Here is a 20,442-nt window from a genome sequence, read left to right as displayed (position 1 = left end):
GAGCTGCTAGGATTGTTGGTGCCACCTGAGGTACCAGATGTTTTTCCATATAGAGATAGATAGATATACAAATTTCTCTACTTATTCTGATATATTTTAAAACTTGATAAAACTGAATAAATGTAATAGAATTAATAGATGATAATAAAGAAGCCTTCTGAGTTTTGAGATGCTGTCAACTGTAGTATTTTTGGGGGTGGAGGTAGGAATCAAAGCCTGCATGAGAAAGAGGGGACTGAAAGTTGGATGGGAGAATGAGGGAACAGTAGTAAAAATTGAGGAAAGAGGAAGGAACTTGGCCCAGGGCTAGGAAGGCCAGACAGGGAGAAATTTTATGGGTTCACACACGGAAGCAGGAGTGGGGCATCAGGGTCTGAGGTTAGGGTTGAAAGAACAAAATTTGGGTAGAGTTGAAGATGACTGAAGATGCATCTAGGTTGACCAGGAGAAACAGAAAAAGCCTCTGGTGGAGATTAGCCTTATGCCTCATGACCACCAGAAAGGTATTTCAGAAAATGAGGTTCAGTACACAGCTTTGAAAGGTTTGAGTTGCCCTGTCCATGTGTGATTATAACAGGGGTGGGGGAATAGGGAAATCCACCAGATGAGTGGCAAGGGCTGAGTTATCCTGGGGGCAGAGGACAACATGGGTGGGTCAAGTAAACCATTGCCACAGGAGACCCACTGGGAACAGGCCTGGAATATAAATCACCATTTATGCAACACGTATGGACCGGGACAGCAAATGCACTATTCAGTTAACCTTCTCCACAACAGTCAAGGCCAGCATTACTGTGCTACTTCACCACCGAGGGCTGCTAGTGAAGGACTGAAGTCACACTGCATGTGGAGGAACAGGTTTTCGATTGGAGGTGCCATACCTCCGAAGCCCTAAGTATTTGCAAGTGTCTGTAGGCGGCCAACCCAGGGCAGCTGGAGGGTGTGAGGTTGGAGGAGTGGGGGAGGAGGGGCATGGGAAAGAAGGAAGGGAGCAGGGAGAGAGATGGGGACCGTGGATAGCAACCATGGGAAAATTGGCAATTTTCATTTTCAAAATTATTTGTTCTTGAGATACAGTTCACGTGCCATAAAATTCACCTTTTGAAACTGCAAATTCAGTGTCGTTTAGTATATTCACAAGTCTACGCAACCATCGCCATTATAGAACCCAAAACATTTTCATCACTCCCCCAAAAAGAAACCCCCCTAACCATCAGCAGTCACTCCTCATTTCTGCCTCCCTTCAACCCCTGCAACCACTAATTTACTTTGTGTTTCTATGGATTTGCCTTTTTAGGACATTTCATGTATATGAAATAATGCAAATATGCTTTCAAGTTCATCTGTGTTGTAGCATGTGTCATTAATTCATTTCCTTTTATGATTATATAACCAGATTTTTAAAAATCCATTCATCCGTTGATGGACATTTGGATTGTTTTCATTAACATATTCCATTTATTGAGAATTTGTTCTGCGCCAAGCAGCACCAGGCTAAGTTATTCATCCTATTGCACAGATAAGGAGATAGACTTGGAGAGTGTCAAGAATTTGCCTAAGATTAAGAACTAGTAACTGGGGAGCTGGGGTTTGAACTCAGGCAGACTTCAGAGGTAGTAGATCCACATGACAGAACATTAGAAAAAATACAAAAGAGTATTCCTGTTACTCCAAGTCTTTACTTAAATCTTTCAAATGAGGGTTTACCTGACTACACTCTCTGAACTTGCCACTGCCCCCTACATTTCTCCTTTCTTTCAATCTGATTCCTTTTATGGAGACCCAATTCTTCCATGTATTTCCATGTATATGTAAATTACACTATGTAATTTACACTATGTAATTTACATATTTATCACATGATTGTTTGCAATCCATCACTTCTTCATCCACCACTAGACTATAAGATCCTTGAGGGGAGGTTGTTTTATTTTTGTCTGGTTCATTCACTAATATATGCCCAATGCCTTGAATAGTGTTTGGCACATAGCAGGTACTCAATATTTGTTGATTGACCAACTGACTGAATGAATGTTTTTCAAAGAGTATAAATACAATGGCATGCAATTCTCTATCTCACATTCAAAGTTATAGTGCTTGGTCATCCACTAACATTTTTGCAAAGAAATATGTAAACCAAATATAAAATGATAAAATTCCTCAACCCAAATTGTACAATTCAGAGTCATAACGGGAGTTCCCATCATGGACCAGACTAGCATCCATGAGGATTATATTCGACCCTTGGCCTCATTCAGTGGGTTAAGGATCCAGTGTTGCTGTGAGCTGTGGTGTAGGTCGCAGATGTGGCTTGTATCCCACATTGCTGTGGCTGTGGTGTAGGCTAGCAGCTTCAGCTCCAATTTGACCCCTAGCCTGGGAACCTCCATATGCTGCGGGTGTGGCCCTAAAAGACAAAAGACAGCAACAAAAAAGTCAGAAAGTTTCTTAGCTCATTTAACTCTAGTTGAAATTTTCAACCTTGTGAATGGCACTCTTGCCTAAAACAAATGGCTCTGAATTATTAGGAAATAAATCATATAACTCACAGCTAACTAGAAGGTAACAAAGGAAGAAAAGAAATATAGAATAAAATTGACTGCTTATGTGCAAATTTAAGCATTAATTATAAGAATACACACACATTTAAAACCTTTCCAAGAATGCATAAAAAGTCACTTTCCCAACTAGATATTTTTCTTGGTGACTGGAGATACCATTCTTCAAACAAACTGTAGGTGGAGCCCCAAACCTCAGATTCATCTTAATGTTACTGGTTTTACTGTAGCCTTCTCAAGGAACAATTTCATAAGGTAATTTCAACTCCCAACTGAAAAGGAACATAATTTCCATGCCTTTATAATATATAAAAGTAAAAGATCCCAGGACACTTGCTCTATTTCCCTTCTTGTAAACAGCTCTTTCCACATCTTTATCTTTCCAAGTAATTACTTTTCAAATTCTACTTGGGAGTTCCTGGCATAGCTCAGTGGTAATGAACCTAACTAGCATCCTTGAGGATGTGGGTTTGATCCCTGGCCTTGCTCAGTGGGTTAAGGATCATGGTGTTGCCAAGAGCTGCAGCATAGGTTGCAGACCTGGCTGGGATCTGGCATTGCTGTGGCTGTGGTGTGGGCTGGTAGCTGCAGCTCGGATTCAACCCCTAGCCTGGGTACTTCCATATGCTGCGGGTGCAGTCCTAAAAAGACACACACACACACACACACACACACACACACACACACACACACACAAATTCTATTTGTTATTTTATATTTCCAATGAGTTCACAGAAAAAAATAATTAACCATGTGAACATTTTTCTTTAGTACACATTCTACTTCTGCCTTCAGAGCACCCCCATTCATTAAGAAGTCTTTTCTTAATGAAGCTTTGAAAGACATTTGTTTTGAGAAAGAAATAGTTATAGAAGATATGCTTTTTAAATTCACGGGTAAATTTTGTTGTAACATATGATAATTTTTTAAATGATTTAACCAGTACCCAAAAAAGAACTGTAGAGGCTAAAATGTTGTTAAAGTTTATACAATGAGGAGTTCCCATCGTGGTGCAGTGGTTAACGAATCTGACTAGGAACCATGAGGTTGCAGGTTCGATCCCTGGCCTTGCTCAGTGGGTTAAGGATCTGGCGTTGCTGTGAGCTGTGGTGTGGGTCGCAGACGCGGCTCGGATCCCGCGTTGCTGTGGTTCTGGCGTAGGCCGGTGGCTACAGCTCCGATTAGACCCCCTAGCCTGGGAACCTCCATATGCCGCGGGAGCGGCCCTAGAAAAGGCAAAAAGACAAAAAAAAAAAAAAAAAAAAAAAAAGTTTACACAATGAAATTTACTTTTTTGATAAGATTTTAATTTTTTCTATTATAGTTGATTTACAATGTTCAATCAATTTCTACTGTACAGCAAAGTGACCCAGCTATACACACACGTATATACACCATCTTTTTCTCACGTTATCCTTCATCGTATTCCATCACAAGTGATTAGATATAGTTCCCTGTGCTATACAGCAGGATCTCATTGCTTATCCACTCCAAATGCAATAGTTTGCATCTACTAACCCCAAATTTCCAGTCCATCCCACTCCCTCCCCCCAAAATGAAATTTACTTTTAAAAACTTATCTTTCGCTGCCTATGGAATGTGGAAGTTCATGGGCCAGGGATCGAATCAAGCTTCTGGAGAGATAGTGATGGATCCTTAACCCAGGGCGCCAAAAGAGAAGTCTGAAATTTACTTTTAGATTCTACTAGTGGAAACCGCTAGAATGACTGCTCATCTACCGAATTACTCTTCCTCTGAAAACCTTGCCAACAGCCAAGATGGACCTTAACAGCCAAGGAGTCCACTGCGGCCTCTCTGGCCACAAAGGTTTCTCTGGACACTAAGTTTCTGAATGTGGCAATGAACAAAACTAAGGTGAAATCGAGCTGAGAATTGAGTAATTTCTAAAAATAAGTGAAGGAAAATTCACAGAGAGCAAATTTCCACACAGAGAAGACCCGAGGATATGTATTTAGCTATAAAAATAAAAGTAAAAACACAGCTCATCTCCTGATTTTCCAATGACATTCATTCAGACACACCTAGTAGAAGATATAGGGCATGGACAGGCTGATAGTGATAGGGGTCAACTTGCAATCAGTTTTAATAGAGTTTGTACAGTTTTCTCCAAAGAACTGGGACAAGGTAGCTTTCAGAATTGACATAAGCATTTAACACACCTCACAAATATGAAGGACGTGAAGGCATGGGGTAAACCTGAGTGACCAGACTCTAATTCCAAAAAATGTATGCTTTATGTAATAGATTTTATTTGATTCCATACTTTCTAAGCTTGTTTAAGATATGTTGCATTACAACTCGTGTAGCTTTTCACTCGGAGGGAATGCATCGGTCCATTTACGGTGTTCGTATTAATCTAAAAACAAAAGTTAGCTGGGTCCTTTATTTGTTTCCCACTCCTTCCGCGCTGATTTTCCTTTACCAAAATGGCCTCCCCCCAGCTCTCTTCTCATTGGTGGGTTTTTTTCCGCAGGTGACAGCTCTAACCCCGCCCCCAGACACTGCCCCGGGTCCTAAGTTCTTGGGAGTTTAACTGATAGCCCAGTTGGAGGGGGCGGGGCGGGGGCCGGATGTGACGTTTACGGAAGCTCCGAGAGTCATTCGCGGGGACAGGTGGGGAAGGGTCCCGGGAATGTGGTGGGGCTTGGGTGCTGAGCGTGGTCTGACAGTGACGCGGAGTGGCGGCCGTGAGTGTGGGACCTGCAGCCCACTCCTCCCCGCACCGCCTGCCCAGCCCTCTGCGCGCGAGTTCCCTGACGGCTCCGGTGCCCAGTCGGGCCCAGCGCGCCCCCGCCTACCTCATGGGCCCTTATGCTGTTGTCAAGAGGTCCCTCTCCGCTGTATACGCCCCCATCGCTCTTCCCGCTGCTTCCTTTTTCCTTCTCATGTTTACCCCTTGGTCCTTTACGGCACCACCTCTCTGGAGTATTGCTCAGCTCTGTAGTACTGGGCACCACCTGCTGGTCTCGGGAGTGGATTCCATTCGCGACAAAAATATCCTCTACAGAGAGACAGGGAAGAGCAACGAGCTTCCTCTGTTTCAGATAGCTTTGATGGGCTTTGCCCTGAATTTACTAATTAGACAACTGGGGGAGGTTTTAGATTTGCTAGTGGCTTTCTGAGCCCTTAAAAAGGCTCCTTACAGGAGACAGAATGCCTCTACATCCCTGGTAGTCCCCACAGCTTTTGTACTATGGGGGTGTATGAGAAGCAGCAGCTTGGTGGAGAAAGTGTCACTTAGAGATAGAATTGGCCTGGAGAAAACTATCTCTTAGGGAGGGGTTGGAGTGGAAAACAACAACAGTGTATAGACAAATGAAACTGAAATGTAAAGGTTTCTAGGCAGATATGAATCATGACTGAAGCAAAAGATCTCTGTGGGGAATGAGTAAGGTTTAAGATTCAAAGGAAAAAATGGGCCATTTGACACAGGGTCTTGAATTTCAAAACCTGTGGTAGCTTGTGTATATTCTAGAACATGCTGGTTAGGGTGTGCTGTAATTCAGTATGTAAGGTTGGAAGTTAGAATCTGATTCTAGCAGTAGCAATATCCAGAAAGATTCTAGAGGGGTTCCTTGGTGGCTCAGTGGCTTAAGGATCTGGTGTTGTCACTGTTGTGGCTTGGGTCACTGCTGTGGCACAGGTTCGTTTCCTGGCCTAGGAACTTTTGCATGCCCTGGGCCTGGCCAAAAAAAGAGAGAGAAAGATTGTAGATTACTGCAGTATGAGTCCCAGGTGGTGTTTTGTTGTGTTGTGTTTTTTTTTTTTTCTTTCAAGTTACCTTTGTGTCCTTTTGTTATTCGAAGAGCGCTTAGTCTTTGAAGATAGATTCCAATAAATTGCGTTCTAGATCAAAAATCCTTGCCCTGAAATGATGTGATGTAGATTGACTGGAAGAGTGATTCCGTGAGCAGAGTTAGGATTATAAGCATTCATTCCTATGCCATTTCCCCTAACTAACCTTCTGCTCAAGTATGAAAAAGTATAGGGAAACGTCAGTTACTCTCAGGTTAAAATGATCAACTTGAAGTCAGTTTAGGATCATGAAAATTCATTGAGTGTTCTCTGCCAGGTCAAGGGTGGATAGAAATGGGGAGCTGAGAAGAGAAATAATGGGAAAAAATGTAAGCTATTGTTCTTTTTATGGTGCTGAGGGCAAGGCCACCTAACCACAGGGAACACTTAGCAGGAAGGGCAGAATTGAACCCCTTGTAGCTCATTATGTTGTACTCTTTGTACCACCTAATTATGGTGCAGGGATTAGGAGTTTTTGAGGCTGCCAATCTTTTCATCATTGTGACATGGGCTTCCCTGAGGGTCTTGGGGAAAGAGACCTTACTTGATATAAGCCATAATGTATTCTTTTTCTTTTAATTTCCTCATAAGGTAGAGATTTGTGGGATGAGCGCACTGTGCTAGGCTATGCTGGGATGTTGAGGACTTTGGTGTTGATGCCATCTGTTTTCTCTGTTTCAGAGCTTCTTGGTCCCGATGTCTGACCATGGAGATGTGAGCCTCCCACCTGAAGACCGGGTGAGGGCTCTCTCCCAGATAGGTAGCGCAGTAGAGGTAAATGAAGACATTCCACCCCGTCGGTACTTCCGCTCTGGAATGGAGATTATCCGGATGGCATCTATTTACTCTGAGGAAGGCAACATTGAACATGCCTTCATCCTCTATAACAAGTACATCACGTAAGACACCTCCAGTTTCCTTTTTCTTTTCTGGTGACTGATGCCTCACTCATTCTGCTCTTGTGCTCATTTATTTCTGCTCAGAATTGCTAAAAGTAGAAAACGTTACAGCGTCATTATCATTAATCATTTTTGCTGGCAGCTCCTACGTATTGGCTGTCCTTGACGTTCAAAGACATAAGTACTGAAAGTGTTGTTTTCATGACTCAGTAATTTCATGAGTAAGAGACCTCGCTCTTTGGCCTGTGCCCACATGGCCCAGCTGTTAGGCAGGAGAGTTGGTGTTTCAACTACATGATTTGTATTGATGAATGTTTTTCCTGTCCTCTCTCAATCAGAGAATTATTGTTAAGCTTTAGCAGAGCCAAAATTCCTCACCTCTACTTACTTTGTAGCAAATTGAGTGATTCAGGGAGAGTTTTTCTTAACCTTTATCATAATCTTGCAAATCATCAAATAAGTATTGACCACCTATAGTTTGTGTAGCTCGTTATAAGACCTTTCCCTCGAGTTGCTTTTCTTAGGGCAGGGGGCATGAATTGAAGATTTCGGTTCAGTTAACAGAAACAGTTCTTAAAGCCCCAGTGATAAAGTTGTCTAATTCAGGAAGGGAATAGTGTTAAAGGGCCTCATTTATAATTTCTAGTCTTGTTCTTTCATAATACCAGGACCTTCAAATATAATAATAATTGCAATGTATTTGTATGGCTCTTCATAGTTCACAGAGTAGTTTACCTGCATTATTTCATTTGACCTTCACAGTTCTGTGTGCACTGAGTAGGGCACATCATTTTCTCATTCTCCACATGAGGACACGTGCTCTGGTTTAGTGGTAGTTTTTGATCCACAGTTTGGACTGACGAAGCCTGGATTTTCTAACTCTTAATTCAGGATTCATTCTACAACGTAGGTCCTGTTCTTTTTGTTTCCTTTTTTGTAATATTTCATGACTTGAAGATGGTCTTTTGAGATCATAGTCTTAAGCCACACTAATTTTTGGTTATTTTAAAATTGTTTTTGAGTAGGTAACACATGCATGTTTACTGAATTCAGAAGGCACAAAAGGGTGTGTATATTTAAAAACCAAATCTCCCTACCACTCCTCTTGTTGCCCAAACCCTCAGTTCCCCTCCAGAGACAGTCATTCTTATTACTTTCTTTTTTTTTTTTTTTTCTTTTTAGAGCCTCACACACAGTGTATGGAGATTCCCAGGCTAGGGGTTGAATTGGAGCTGCAGCTGCGGGCCTACGCTACAGTCACAGCAATGTGGGATCCGAGCCGCGTCTGCGACCTACACCACAGCTCATGGCAATGCTGGATCCTTAACCCACTGAACAAGGCCAGAGATCGAACCCATATCCTCATGGTTACTAGTTGGGTTCATAACCCGCTGAGCCACAACGGGAACTCCTCTACCAGGTATTTTTCTGAAGGGCCTTCTGGGTTTTTTTGTTGCCCTACATAGAACGTGCTTTGAGGGTGAGAACCATATTCATTCAACAAATATATTGCATATACCTATTAACTACTTGACACTCCAGTAGGTCCTGAATACAGTGTAAGTAAAATGGCCCCTGCCTTTATTCTAGTTATGGGAGAAGACAATATACAATAAGCAAATATACAGGCACAAAATAGAGAAAATGCTATGGAAACAACAAAGAGAGTGTTGTGACAGAATAACCAAGGGTATTCTTTTTTTTTTTTTTTTTTTTTTTTTTTTTTGTCTTTTTGCCTTTTCTAGGGCCGTTCCCATGGCATATGGAGGTTCCCAGGCTAGGGGTCCAATCGGAGCTGTAGCTGCTGGCCTACACCACAGTCACGGCAACGTGGGATCCGTGCCGCATCTGTGCGACCTACACCACAGCTCATGGCAACGCTGGATCCTTAACCCACTGAGCAAGGCCAGGGATCGAACCTGCATCTCATGGTTCCTAGTCAGATTCGTTAACCACTGTGCCACGACGGGAACTCCACCAAGGGTATTCTAATTAAATAGAGTAAGATCTATCTGATATGTGGTAAGATTTAAACTGAGACTTGAAGGATGCCATAGAGTTGGTCATTCCAAAAGCATAAAGCAGAGCATTTAAAACAGATGCAACTGTCTATTCAGAAGCTCTCAGGTAGGAAAGTCCTTAGTGTGTTCTGAGGGTTGAGAGATCACTGTGTTTGGAGAGTAGCAAGTGAAGAGGAAGAATGACTCCAGATGAAGCTGGAGAGACAGGCAGGACAGAATCACACAGGATCTTATAGGCCACGGTAAGGAGTTTACGTTTTATCTTGAGAGCAATAGAAACCCTTTGAAAAGTTTTAAGTGAGGCTGTGACCTAACCTTACTTATACTTTAAAAATAGAAATTGTGGCTGCTATGTGGTAAACAGTGGAGGGAGTGTTAAGAAAAGGCATTGCGATTAGTTAGGAAACTTGTAGAATCATCTCAAGAGAGAGGCTGGTGGCTTGAAGGAACATGATGGCCTGGAAAGGAGCAGGTGGATTTGGTATTGTGGAGATAGCATCCATAGGACTTATGATAATTTAAGAAAGAAAATTGTATCAAGTTTGACTTTAGTTTCTTCCTTGAGTAACTTAGGATGTGCTGGTCCATTTATTGAGATGGGGAGAGTGGTGTTGAAAAGGGGTTGGGTATCAGGGAGATTCAGAAGTTCAAGCCTGGGTGTTTGACATGTTAGGTGTTAAGTTTAAGGTATCTGTGAGATGTCCAGTAGGAGGTTGGATGGAGCAGCCTGAACTCAGAGGAGAGGTCTGAGCCCAGCAGTCTTCAACATATAGTTAGTTCTGAAGCCACGAGAACTGCTGAGACTGTCTTCTTCTTCTCTTTTTTTTTTGTCTTTTTGTCTTTTTAGGGCTGCACCCGTGCATACGGAGGTTCCCAAGCTAGGGGTCTAATTGGAGTTATTGCTGCTGGCCTATGCCACAGCCACAGCAACTTTGGGACCTGAGCCATGCCTGCGACCTACACCACAGCTCATAGCAGCGCCATGATTCTTAACCCACTGAGTGAGGCCAGGCATCAGATCTGTGTCCTCATGGATGCTGGTCATGTTTGTTAACTGCTGAGTCACAATGGGAACAGCTGAGACCATCTACTGCAGAGGTTTTTAATCTAGGGTCCAGGAAGCCCACAGGGATTCATTGTTAGAACTTAGGGTCCATGAACTTGGTTGGGAAATTTTTTTGTTGTTTTTACTAATCTCTAACTAAAATTTAGTATTTCCTTCGGTTTCAAATATAGGCCTCAAACCACAGTAGTATTAATATCTGTAGTTTTGGCACTAATAGAAATCAGGATATTTCATATTGCTTTATGATTGTTGCTAATATCTCAAAATAGCATTTCCACTTCCCACTACTTTAGAATTGCTGTAGCGTTATTAAGTCCACAACTCAATCCTCTTTTTTTGCTATATTAGCGATGAATTAATAAATACATATCACAATTTTTAATATTTTGCAATTTGTATTACAGTAGAATTGGGTTTTTTTTTTAATCCTTCATCTTTTATATCTTAAAAAATTATTCTGAGAAGGGTCCATAGGCTTTATTATGGACCTTCATCAGAAGCATCCAGGACACATTAAAGGATCAAGAAACTTTGGTAATGAGTTCCCGTCGTGGTGCAGTGGTTAATGAATCCCACTAGGAACCATGAGGTTGCGGGTTCGGTCCCTGCCCTTGCTCAGTGGGTTAATGATCCGGCGTTGCCGTGAGCTGTGGTGTGGGTTGCAGACACGGCTCGGATCCCAGGTTGCTGTGGTTCTGGCGTAGGCTGGCGGCTACAGCTCCGATTAGACCCCTAGCCTGGGAAACTCCATATGCCGCAGGAGTGGCCCAAGAAATGGCAAAAAAGACAAAAAAAAAAAAAAAAAAAAAAAAAAAAGAAAAAGAAAGAAACTTTGATAATGAGCCTGTAGAATGAGAAGAAAAGGAGCTTAGGACAGAGGCAAGAGGTTGCTAGTGGAGGGAGAGCCAGGAGAGGAGACTTTGAAGGAAGATTCAGGAGGTAGGCAGAAATCCAGGAGAGAGTGGTGTCATGGGAGCTGAACGTGGTCAGTATTTGCAGGACAGTGGTCTGCTGTCTCAAATGAGTGAGGATTTGGGCTTGGCCTGATTGGTAATCTTGATAAGTAGTTTTACTGGTAGGATGAAAGATTGGAGTGGGTTGCAAGGTGATTGGACAATAAGAAAGTAGAGACCCTGAGTATGGTCTAGAGATAGGCAAACTTTTTCGGTAGAAGGGCCAGATAGTAAATATTTTTTGGCTTTACAGGCAATTTGATCTCTGTTGCAATGTCTCCTTTGTCATGTGAAAGTAAGCCATAGATGATACATGAATGAATGGCTGTGGCTATGTCCCAGTGGAAGCTGGAGTTCACCCACTAGCCATCATTTGTCCAGCCTTGGCGTGGACAACTCTTTGGAGAACCTTGGCCGGGAAGTAAAGTGGACAATTGTGGAAGTAATCAAAGGGGGCAAGGAGTATATGAATGTGTGTGTGTGTGTGTGTGTGTGTGTGTGTGTGTGTTTTAAGATGGGAGATTCTAGAGCATATTTTTTTGCTGATGGAAAGGACACTGTGGAGAAGGAGAAGCTACTAGTACAAAAAAGAGAGTTCCACTGTAGAAATGAATTCCTAAGTAGGCCAGAGGGGGTAGGATTAACCAACCATACACCGAAATTTAGAATATTGATTTTTTTCCCCCTGTGATTTGGCATTATCGTGAGTGATATGAATATCAGTGTTAACAGCAAGACCTTGATTTGGTGCAGTGTCTCTTCCTGTATGTGGTGTTCTGCTCATGGCACCATTTAAGATGCTGAACTAGGCCTAGAGGAAAGTTAAGTGAGAAGAGGGTAGAATGTATTGCTTAACTTGTTAGATTTGGGGTTTCCTTGGGGACTTGGTTGGATTTGGCTTGACCCGCATCAGTTCATGTAGCTGCCTTCACTTTTCTTGCTGATATCTTTAAGACACTAATTCTGATTCTGTGAACTGACAGGCCCTAAGAATTGCAAGAAAAAAATATTCTAGTTTATTATTCTCAGTCGGTTTTTCTCCCGCACTTTTCTTGGTGTATCCCTGTGAGTAACAGCGGCTCCCTTTGGCAATTATCACACTGAGGAGGGAGGAGGAAAGGCCTCCACTCCTCTGCCTCCGCCTACTATTGAGTCATTGTTCTAGACCTTTGGTGGATTTTAAAGATTTTAAAGGGCATGTTTGTTCTTTTCCCTCCAGCAATTCAGGCTTCTTAATGATCTCAAGCACATTCCCCCTCAGAGATTTTTCCCTGCTGTAGGAATGCTTTGCCTTTTGCAGACCCCAGTATAGAAGAAGGATCTTCAACATATTAAATCAGTACATATTTTCATGGTGAGCACAGACAATAATCCAGGCAGTGGATTCTCTCACAGCTTTTTATGGTCATTGACTAGGCAACATAGAAGAGAGTCACAGAGGAGTCAGACAGTTCCTGCCTGCTGTGTGAGCCTCCCACAATGCAAACCTGTTTTCTGAAAATAGTCTGTCACCTGCGTGGAAAATGTTAACCACTAGGATTGGGGCTTATGGACTGAAGAGGGTTTTCATCTGGGATCATACTTGCTTTGCTGACTAACTTCTAGATGGGAAGGAATTAGAGCCCTCAGCCCATCCATGTTACAGAACTTCTGCCTGACTTTTTAAATTAGCTATTTGTACACAAAACTGATATTTGTTCAAGATGAAAACAACTTTTTTCCAAACCATACAGCAAGGGAAATAATAATGTGAAGAGAAAATTCACGTCTACCAGAGGTGGTCTCTGTTATGTGCCTTGGATTTATTAAGAAAATGTATAAGCCTGTGCAAGCACGTGGGCACATGTTTTATCCTTTTTTTCTTAAAACCTGAATGAGATCACACAACATATTCTTTTTTAAACTTGCTTTCTTAAGTCAGGTCTTTCCAGATCAGGACGCACTAATCCATCTCATTCTGCCTTAGGTTGTTTCTTCTGCCTGGAACAGTCTTTTCCCAGATCACTTCGTGGCTCACTTTTCCAGTCCTTCCTTCAATGCCACCTTCTCAGTGATGCAGCCCTATCTAGAAAATCTCAGCCCTGCCCCTGTTGCTTCGTTCCCCTTCCCTATTAATGACTTTTTCCTCGACCTGATCATATGCTTCGTGGTTGTTTATTGTCTGTTCTCCCACTGTAATGTACAGTCTGTGGTAGGGAGGAACTTGTGACTGTGTCATTCACGGCCATATCCCCAGTCTTTATAAAATAATACCTGACCCCATAGTAGAGGCTCAATAAATATTTGTTGAAAGAAAGAGTGAATGATTATGTTGTTTTTCACATGTGCATTTACCCTAAGTTCATGGCCATTTAGGTTTTCAGGTTTCTCCGCTTGTACGAACAATGCTATATTGAATTGCCTTAATATATATATACACACACATGATATATATATATACACATATACACAAACATATATATTTGTATTATCATGTAGTATAAATTCATAGAAGTGGAATTTTGAGTTTAAAAGGTACACACATTTTAAATTTTGAATACTTGTCTCCCACTCCCCTCCTTCCCCTAAGAAATTACAAATTACATTTCTGCTAAGTATAAGGACACCTGTTTCTCTTTGCCCTTGCCTCTTCTGGTTGTAATCAACTTTTTTTTTTTTTTTGTCTTTTGTCTTTTTTGTTGTTGTTGTTGTTATTATTGTTGCTATTTCTTGGGCCGCTCCTGCGGCATATGGAGGTTCCCAGGCTAGGGGCAGATTCGGAGCTGTAGCCACCGGCCTACGCCAGAGCCACAGCAACGCGGGATCTGAGCCGCGTCTGCAACCTACACCACAGCTCACGGTAACGCCGGATCGTTAACCCACTGAGCAAGGGCAGGGATCAAACCCGCAACCTCATGGTTCCTAGTCGGATTCGTTAACCGCTGTGCCACGACGGGAACTCCTGTAATCAACTTTTAATTCTTTGCTAGTCTCATAGATGAAAATGATATTTCATCGTAATGAGAATTTGTCACTTCTAAGTAAAGTGGAATACCATTTTATAGAGTTACTTACCATTATTTACCTTTTGGATTTACTTTTCTGCATATGTCTTTTTTCTATTGTTCTGTTAGGTGGTTTTGCTTGTTTTTGCCGATGCGCCTTTGTTTGCTTTGGTACATTTCCTCTCTCTAGGCTGCTACCAGATACAACCCAGAGAACAGTATACATCTGGGCCACAGCCATTCTCTGCCTAGAAAATTTCTAACCCTAGTTGTTCACTTCTTCATCTCTTCTTCTTGCTCATATCTTTATTAGCAAAAACAATCATATAAACATATAGCAGGTGTTGGCTTAGTGCTAGGCACTGTGCTCAGCACTTTATTTATAAATCTATTTTAGTGTCATAGCAACCCTATCAGGTAGGACTAGCTTGTCTCCATATATATAATTCATAGAGAAAGAAACCGAGGGGTGGTGCTAGTAAATGGTTAAAGCCAGGATGTGAACCTAAACAGGCGGCTCCTGAGTCTGCCCTGCTAACCACTAAGCTCTGTTGCCTCCAGTGTGGGCAGTGGGTTGTGTTGTCCATTCTGTTTTGAGGAGGCCCTTCTGTCCATATGTCCCCATTCAGAAGATTGACTACAGTTACTGAAACAAGGGAAAGGTATTCATGTTCAGGTCTGGGAGTTGTATCTTTACTTGTAAACTAGTGTTCATTACATGGTTCAAAACCAAACAAAAAAGTGTATGGTGAACAGTTTCTCTCATCCACTCTATTTCCCCTGCCCTCTACTTTTATTAGGTCCTGTGTATGTTTCCTGTGTTACTTTATATACTTCTAAACAAAATAAATACATATACATACATACACAGGCATACTTATTTTATTGCACTTTGCAGATGCTGCATTTTTTACAAATTGAAGGTTTGTGGCACCCTGCATTGTCAGATGATGGTTACCATTTTTTTAGTTAATAAAGTGATTTTTTTTTTTTTGTCTTTTTATGGTGGCCCCCTGACATATGGAGGTTCCCAGGCTAGGGGTCAAGTAGGAACTGTAGCTGCCGGCCTTCAATACAGCCCCAGCAATGCAGGATCTGAGCCCTGTCTTCGACCTACACCACAGCTCATGGCAACGCCACATCCTTAATCCACTGACCGAGGCCAGGGATCGAACCTGAGTCTTCATGGGTATGAGTCAGATTCGTTTCTGCTGAGCCACAATGGGAACTCCAATAAAGTGATTTTAATTAAAGTATGTATATATATTTTTAGACGTAATGTTATTGCATACTTAGTAGACTACACTATGGTGTAAACATAACTTTTATATTCACTGGGAAACCAAAAAACTTATGTGGCTCACTTTATTGCAATATTTGCTTTATTGCAGTGGTCTGGAACTAAACATGCAATATGTCTGAGGTGTGCCTGGATATAATTTCCCCCCATTTTTTTACATATAAGACACCATAGTATATTATGTACTTTACACTTTGTTTTTCACTCAGCACATCTAAAGGTTTTAAGAGAATTCTATTCATGGGATATTTACTGAGTGCCTCTTTATACAAGGCACTGGTGGCTTTAGAGGAATATACAGAGAAGCATGAGACACAGATATCTCTGGCTTCAGGGACTTTACAATTCTTCAGGCTGAGAGCATAAGTGAATATAAAGTGTGGTGTTTATTTGACATGGTACTTTCTTGGCTGATTGAGGCTTCAGTGCAAAGCACACTCAGCCCGTCCAAGGTGGGGAACATGTACTTTGGTCTTTAGAGTGACTGAATTACCGGTCTCTTGATCACAAGACCTATGTCTTATTTATCTTAGTATCCTCTTTAGGACTTTATGGTTGAAAAGTGATTCTGTGCTTGTTTTAAGTATTGACCTGAAGGAAACTTCATGAACCAAAGGATGAATTTTAGAATGATTTTGATTATGGAATTCATCTTGCCTACGGGGTGTTGTTAAATTGGTTTGAAATGAAATTTTCATGGGCCTGATATTGAACAGGAGGAGGATGGCTCACCTGTAGAGGGTTTGTGCTGGTGGGGACCTTCTTCTTTTCCCTTTACTGAGACTTCCTCCTTCGATTACTCCTGCGCATGAAAGAGAGTCACTTAGTCCCAACGACATTACAGTATTTTATGGCTGGTGGGCAAGCTGCCCTCAATTTAGTCGTTTTGGGGTTTCAGCTTGTGTTTAATTCTATTAAAAGACCATTTTTGTTCCAAATCCCTTCAGTGATCCTGGACATTCCAGGAGCCATGAGGAGGTAGTGTGATATAGTGGTTGAAAGAGTAGACTCTGGAACTGGCCTGCTGGCATTGAAATTCTGAACCTACCACTTTCAGCCATGACACGTTACTGAACTTGTATTTGTTTTCACTGTCCCCAAGTAAACATCATAAACGTTAGAGGTCTATGAATTGATTCTGTTTATTTTTCCCACTGAGCTTTATAGGCAAGGACAGGAACTGAAAGAGAAAATCTAGCACTTATGTTTCTCTAAGCACTTTTCCTTTTTTTTTTTTTTTTTGTGTCTTTTTGCCATTTCTTGGGCCGCTTCCGCGGCACATGGAGGTTCCCAGGCTAGGGGTCGAATCGGAGCTGTAGCCACCGGCCTACGCTAGAGCCACAGCAACGCAAGATCCGAGCCACGTCTGCAACCTACACCACAGTCACGGCAACGCCGGATCGTTAACCCACTGAGCAAGGGCAGGGATCAAACCCGCAACCTCATGGTTCCTAGTCGGATTCGTTAACCACTGCGCCACGACGGGAACTCCGGCACTTTTCTTTTTTGGCCTCCCTGAGGCATATGGAGTTCCCCGGCCAAGGATCAGATCCGAGCCATAGTTGCAACCTAAGCCACAGTCATGGCAATGCCAGATCCTTAACCTACTGTGCCAGGCCAGGGATGGAACCTGCGTCCCACTGCTCCCAAGACACCACCAATCCTGTTGCACCACAGTGGGAACTCCTTTAAGCACTTTGCATCAGTGACCACAATGCACTTTACACATGTAACATGCATGTATTACACCTGTGTAACACATGTACTGTCTAAGCATCTCAGTGCTTAATATGATGCCAAGGAATTTTCTTCTTTGAAGAAACATGAATCCAAAAGAAAAAAGCCAACATTAAAAGTCACGCAGAGCTAGGAATAGTAATAGAACGTGGGTTTTCTCTTAGCCTCCTGCCCTTGGCTGCCAAACTGTTCTCTGAAGAATGATTTGTGACAGAGGCCTTTTCCTTTGGAAGCCTGTCACTGTCATAAGAAAAAAAAGAATCTCTTTGGGGGTGTATTTTGGGCACAGGATAGGCTTTCCCCCCATCTTTTTTTGGTTGTAGGAGTCTGGTGCTTGCTGCTGCACACCTGATTTGGGAAAAGCAGCACACATTCCATTGCTCTTTCCATAGCTAGAGATAGGTGGGGAGCATGGCTGGGCATGTGTGCCCATTACCCCTGCATGCCTGGAAACCTATTAGTAGTCACTGCAGGGTGAGGGAGTTGGCCTGGCTTCAAAGTCTTTTGGATGTTTGGATGTTTCTTTGTGTCACAGTCATTCTGATCTGTTTCCTTAGGCTCTTTATTGAGAAACTACCAAAGCATCGAGATTACAAAACGGCTGTCATTCCAGAAAAGAAAGACACAGTAAAGGTGGGTCTTCACTTTTCACTGTTGCCCATCTCAAAGCTTCAAAGCAGCAGAGACTAATACCAGGATATAAATGGCAGTGTCTACATCTGAGCATCCAGTTGTGCAAACAGGAGATAAGGCCAAAATCTAATTTCACTAGATAAGTTATAAAATATCTGATATGGTAGGGTAGGGAATATTTTAAATTAAATTATTATTTAAATGTTTTTGGAAACATTATTGTTATTGCCATCCTGACTTAAATCTTTTTACTTCTCTGCTTAATTAGCTGGCAGTTGGTCTAACTCTTAGTTTTTGATTTTTTTGTCTCAGAAATTAAAGGAGATTGCATTTCCCAAAGCAGAAGAGCTAAAAGCAGAACTATTAAAACGATATACCAAAGAATATGCAGAATACAATGAAGAAAAAGTGAGTATGTAATAGCAAAACAAAAAGGGAAATTATTGGGAGTTCCTGTTGTGCCTTAGCAGGTTAAGAATCCAACTAGTATCTCTGAGGATGCAGGTTTGATCCCTGGCCTCATTCAGTGGGTTAAGCAGATGTAGCTCAGATCTGGTGGTGTTGTGGCTATTGGTGTAGGCAGCAGCTGCAGTTCCAATCAACCTCTAGCCCTGGAACTTCCATAAGCCTCAAGTGCAGCCCTTTAAAAAAAAAAGAAGAAGAAGAAGAAAAAGGAAAAGGGAAATTATTTTGGTTTCTTAGGCTGTGCTCTAGGATTCTAATAAATACTTCAGCAGATGTTGTGATCTTAATGTGATACTTTACTTTTTTTGGCCAAGACCAGAAACATTCAAAAAGGTGTTTAGGCTGAGGATTCTAGTACAATTAGCCTGCTTTTCTAAGAGGATGACTTGAGGTTGTCAGAAAAATCTCTTGATTGTCCGCTGTGTCCAGAGCTGGAACCTAGGACCAATGAAAATTCTCATTAAAATATAGGGTTTTTAGATCAGAGAATTTGGGGAGTTGATTCACATTGGGTTACATCTGAAACAAGTTATTCCTATTTATAATAATTGGTTTTTCCCAAGCTATTTTCATATGATTCTTGTTGGGAAGAGTCAGTTAAAACACGTGGAGAAGGTCCCAAGGCAGCGTCAGTAGTCTGTGTCAGGTGTGAACACACACTACAAGCACTTCCACGTTATTTTGCACACTGTCCTGAGCTCCATTCTGGACTTTGATGTTGAAAATCAGCAGAGAGGTGAACAGCTATGCATTTCTAAGGTACTAAGAGAGTGAAAACCTTCTTGAAGGAGGTTGTTACTTGGAGTTTCTTAATAGTTTAAAATGTTCCTCTATATTGTACCAGGCACCAGAAAAAAATTTCAAAGGCTTCTTTTTGGGTTAAAATTTAATAGCAAGTTTAAGCTTGGATTTAGTTCTGTCTCACAGCCTTACTTGGGATACAGCATGTATACCTGGCCCACTTAGAGAATAAAATTGTGTATAAGACAGATTATGGAGTTTCCATTGTGGCAGAGCAGAAATGAATCTGACTAGTATCCATGAAGATGCGGGTTGGATCCCTGGCCTCGCTCAGTGGGTCCAGGGATCCGGTGTTCCCATGAGCTGTGGTGTAGGTCGCAGATGCAGCTCGGATCCCACATTGCTGTGGCTATGGTGAAGCCTGGCACCTGTAGCTCTGATTCGACCCCTAGCCTGGGAACTTCCACATGGCTCGGGCATGGAACCCCCTCCCCCAAAAAAAAGACAGATATGAGGTGCAGACAATAAATTGCATTGAGGTTTTGGTAAAGAAGAAAATGCACTAGTCAGAGTCATTGGGAAAGAGTACTGAGAGGTTGGAGACTGTGATGTCCTGAAGCAGAGGTATATGGTGCCTGGGTAGCCAGGGCCGAGGACTGTTCCGTGGGTGTAGAGGTACTAAGGGAAGCATGAGTTTGGGGAGTGTGTTTGCAGAACTGTTTCTGCTGCAAAGCTTCGTCCCCCTAAGGTGTGAAGTCACCTGTAGATAAAATGTTGGCTTAACTCCTGTTCTTTCTTTGTAGAAGAGGGAAGCGGAAGAACTTGCCCGAAACATAGCCATCCAGCAAGAGCTGGAAAAGGAAAGACAGAGGGTGGCACAGCAGAAGCAGCAACAGTTGGAGCAGGAACAGTTCCATGCGTTTGAGGAGATGATCCGAAACCAGGAGCTAGAAAAAGAACGCCTGAAAATTGTACAGGAATTTGGGAAGGTGGACCCAGGCCTAGATGGCCCCCTGCTCCCTGGCTTGGAGAAGCCCTCGCTAGATGTGTCCCCCACAGCACCTGTTATATCCACGCAGCCTTCGGACTGTAATACAACTGTAAGACCTGCCAAGCCACCTGTGGTGGACAGGTCCTTGAAACCGGGAGCATTGAGCAACTCAGGAAGTAGTGAGTTCATGTGCCCATGTCTTCTTCCATCTCAGCTGCAGCTGAATAGTGTCATTCGGTTTGGGGTTTCCACCTAAGACTGCTTCCATGATCCCACTC

At 42.3% G+C, this 20,442-nt stretch overlaps 1 protein-coding gene across 2 annotated transcripts in view; it reads left to right on the top strand.

The window, feature by feature from the left end:
• Positions 5,081-20,442, top strand: part of STAMBP (STAM binding protein) — a 32,245-nt gene continuing 16,883 nt past the window's right edge. The window contains exons 1-5 of one of the 2 annotated variants that reach the window (XM_003125008.4): positions 5,081-5,192; positions 7,056-7,273; positions 17,892-17,967; positions 18,280-18,375; positions 19,977-20,343. In XM_003125008.4, coding sequence (XP_003125056.1) covers positions 7,071-7,273; positions 17,892-17,967; positions 18,280-18,375; positions 19,977-20,343 — 742 coding nt within the window. In that variant the 5' untranslated portion in view covers positions 5,081-5,192; positions 7,056-7,070. Of the gene's footprint in view, positions 5,267-7,055; positions 7,274-17,891; positions 17,968-18,279; positions 18,376-19,976; positions 20,344-20,442 lie in introns of both variants that reach the window. The other variant, XM_005662463.3, reaches the window with a different exon arrangement.

This window comes from Sus scrofa, chromosome 3 (assembly GCF_000003025.6).
Source record: "Sus scrofa isolate TJ Tabasco breed Duroc chromosome 3, Sscrofa11.1, whole genome shotgun sequence".
In the NCBI taxonomy this organism is placed as follows: Eukaryota; Metazoa; Chordata; class Mammalia; order Artiodactyla; family Suidae; genus Sus; species Sus scrofa.
The sequence above is the reverse complement of the archived record's forward strand: the minus strand, read 5'-3'. Positions and strand labels throughout refer to the sequence as shown.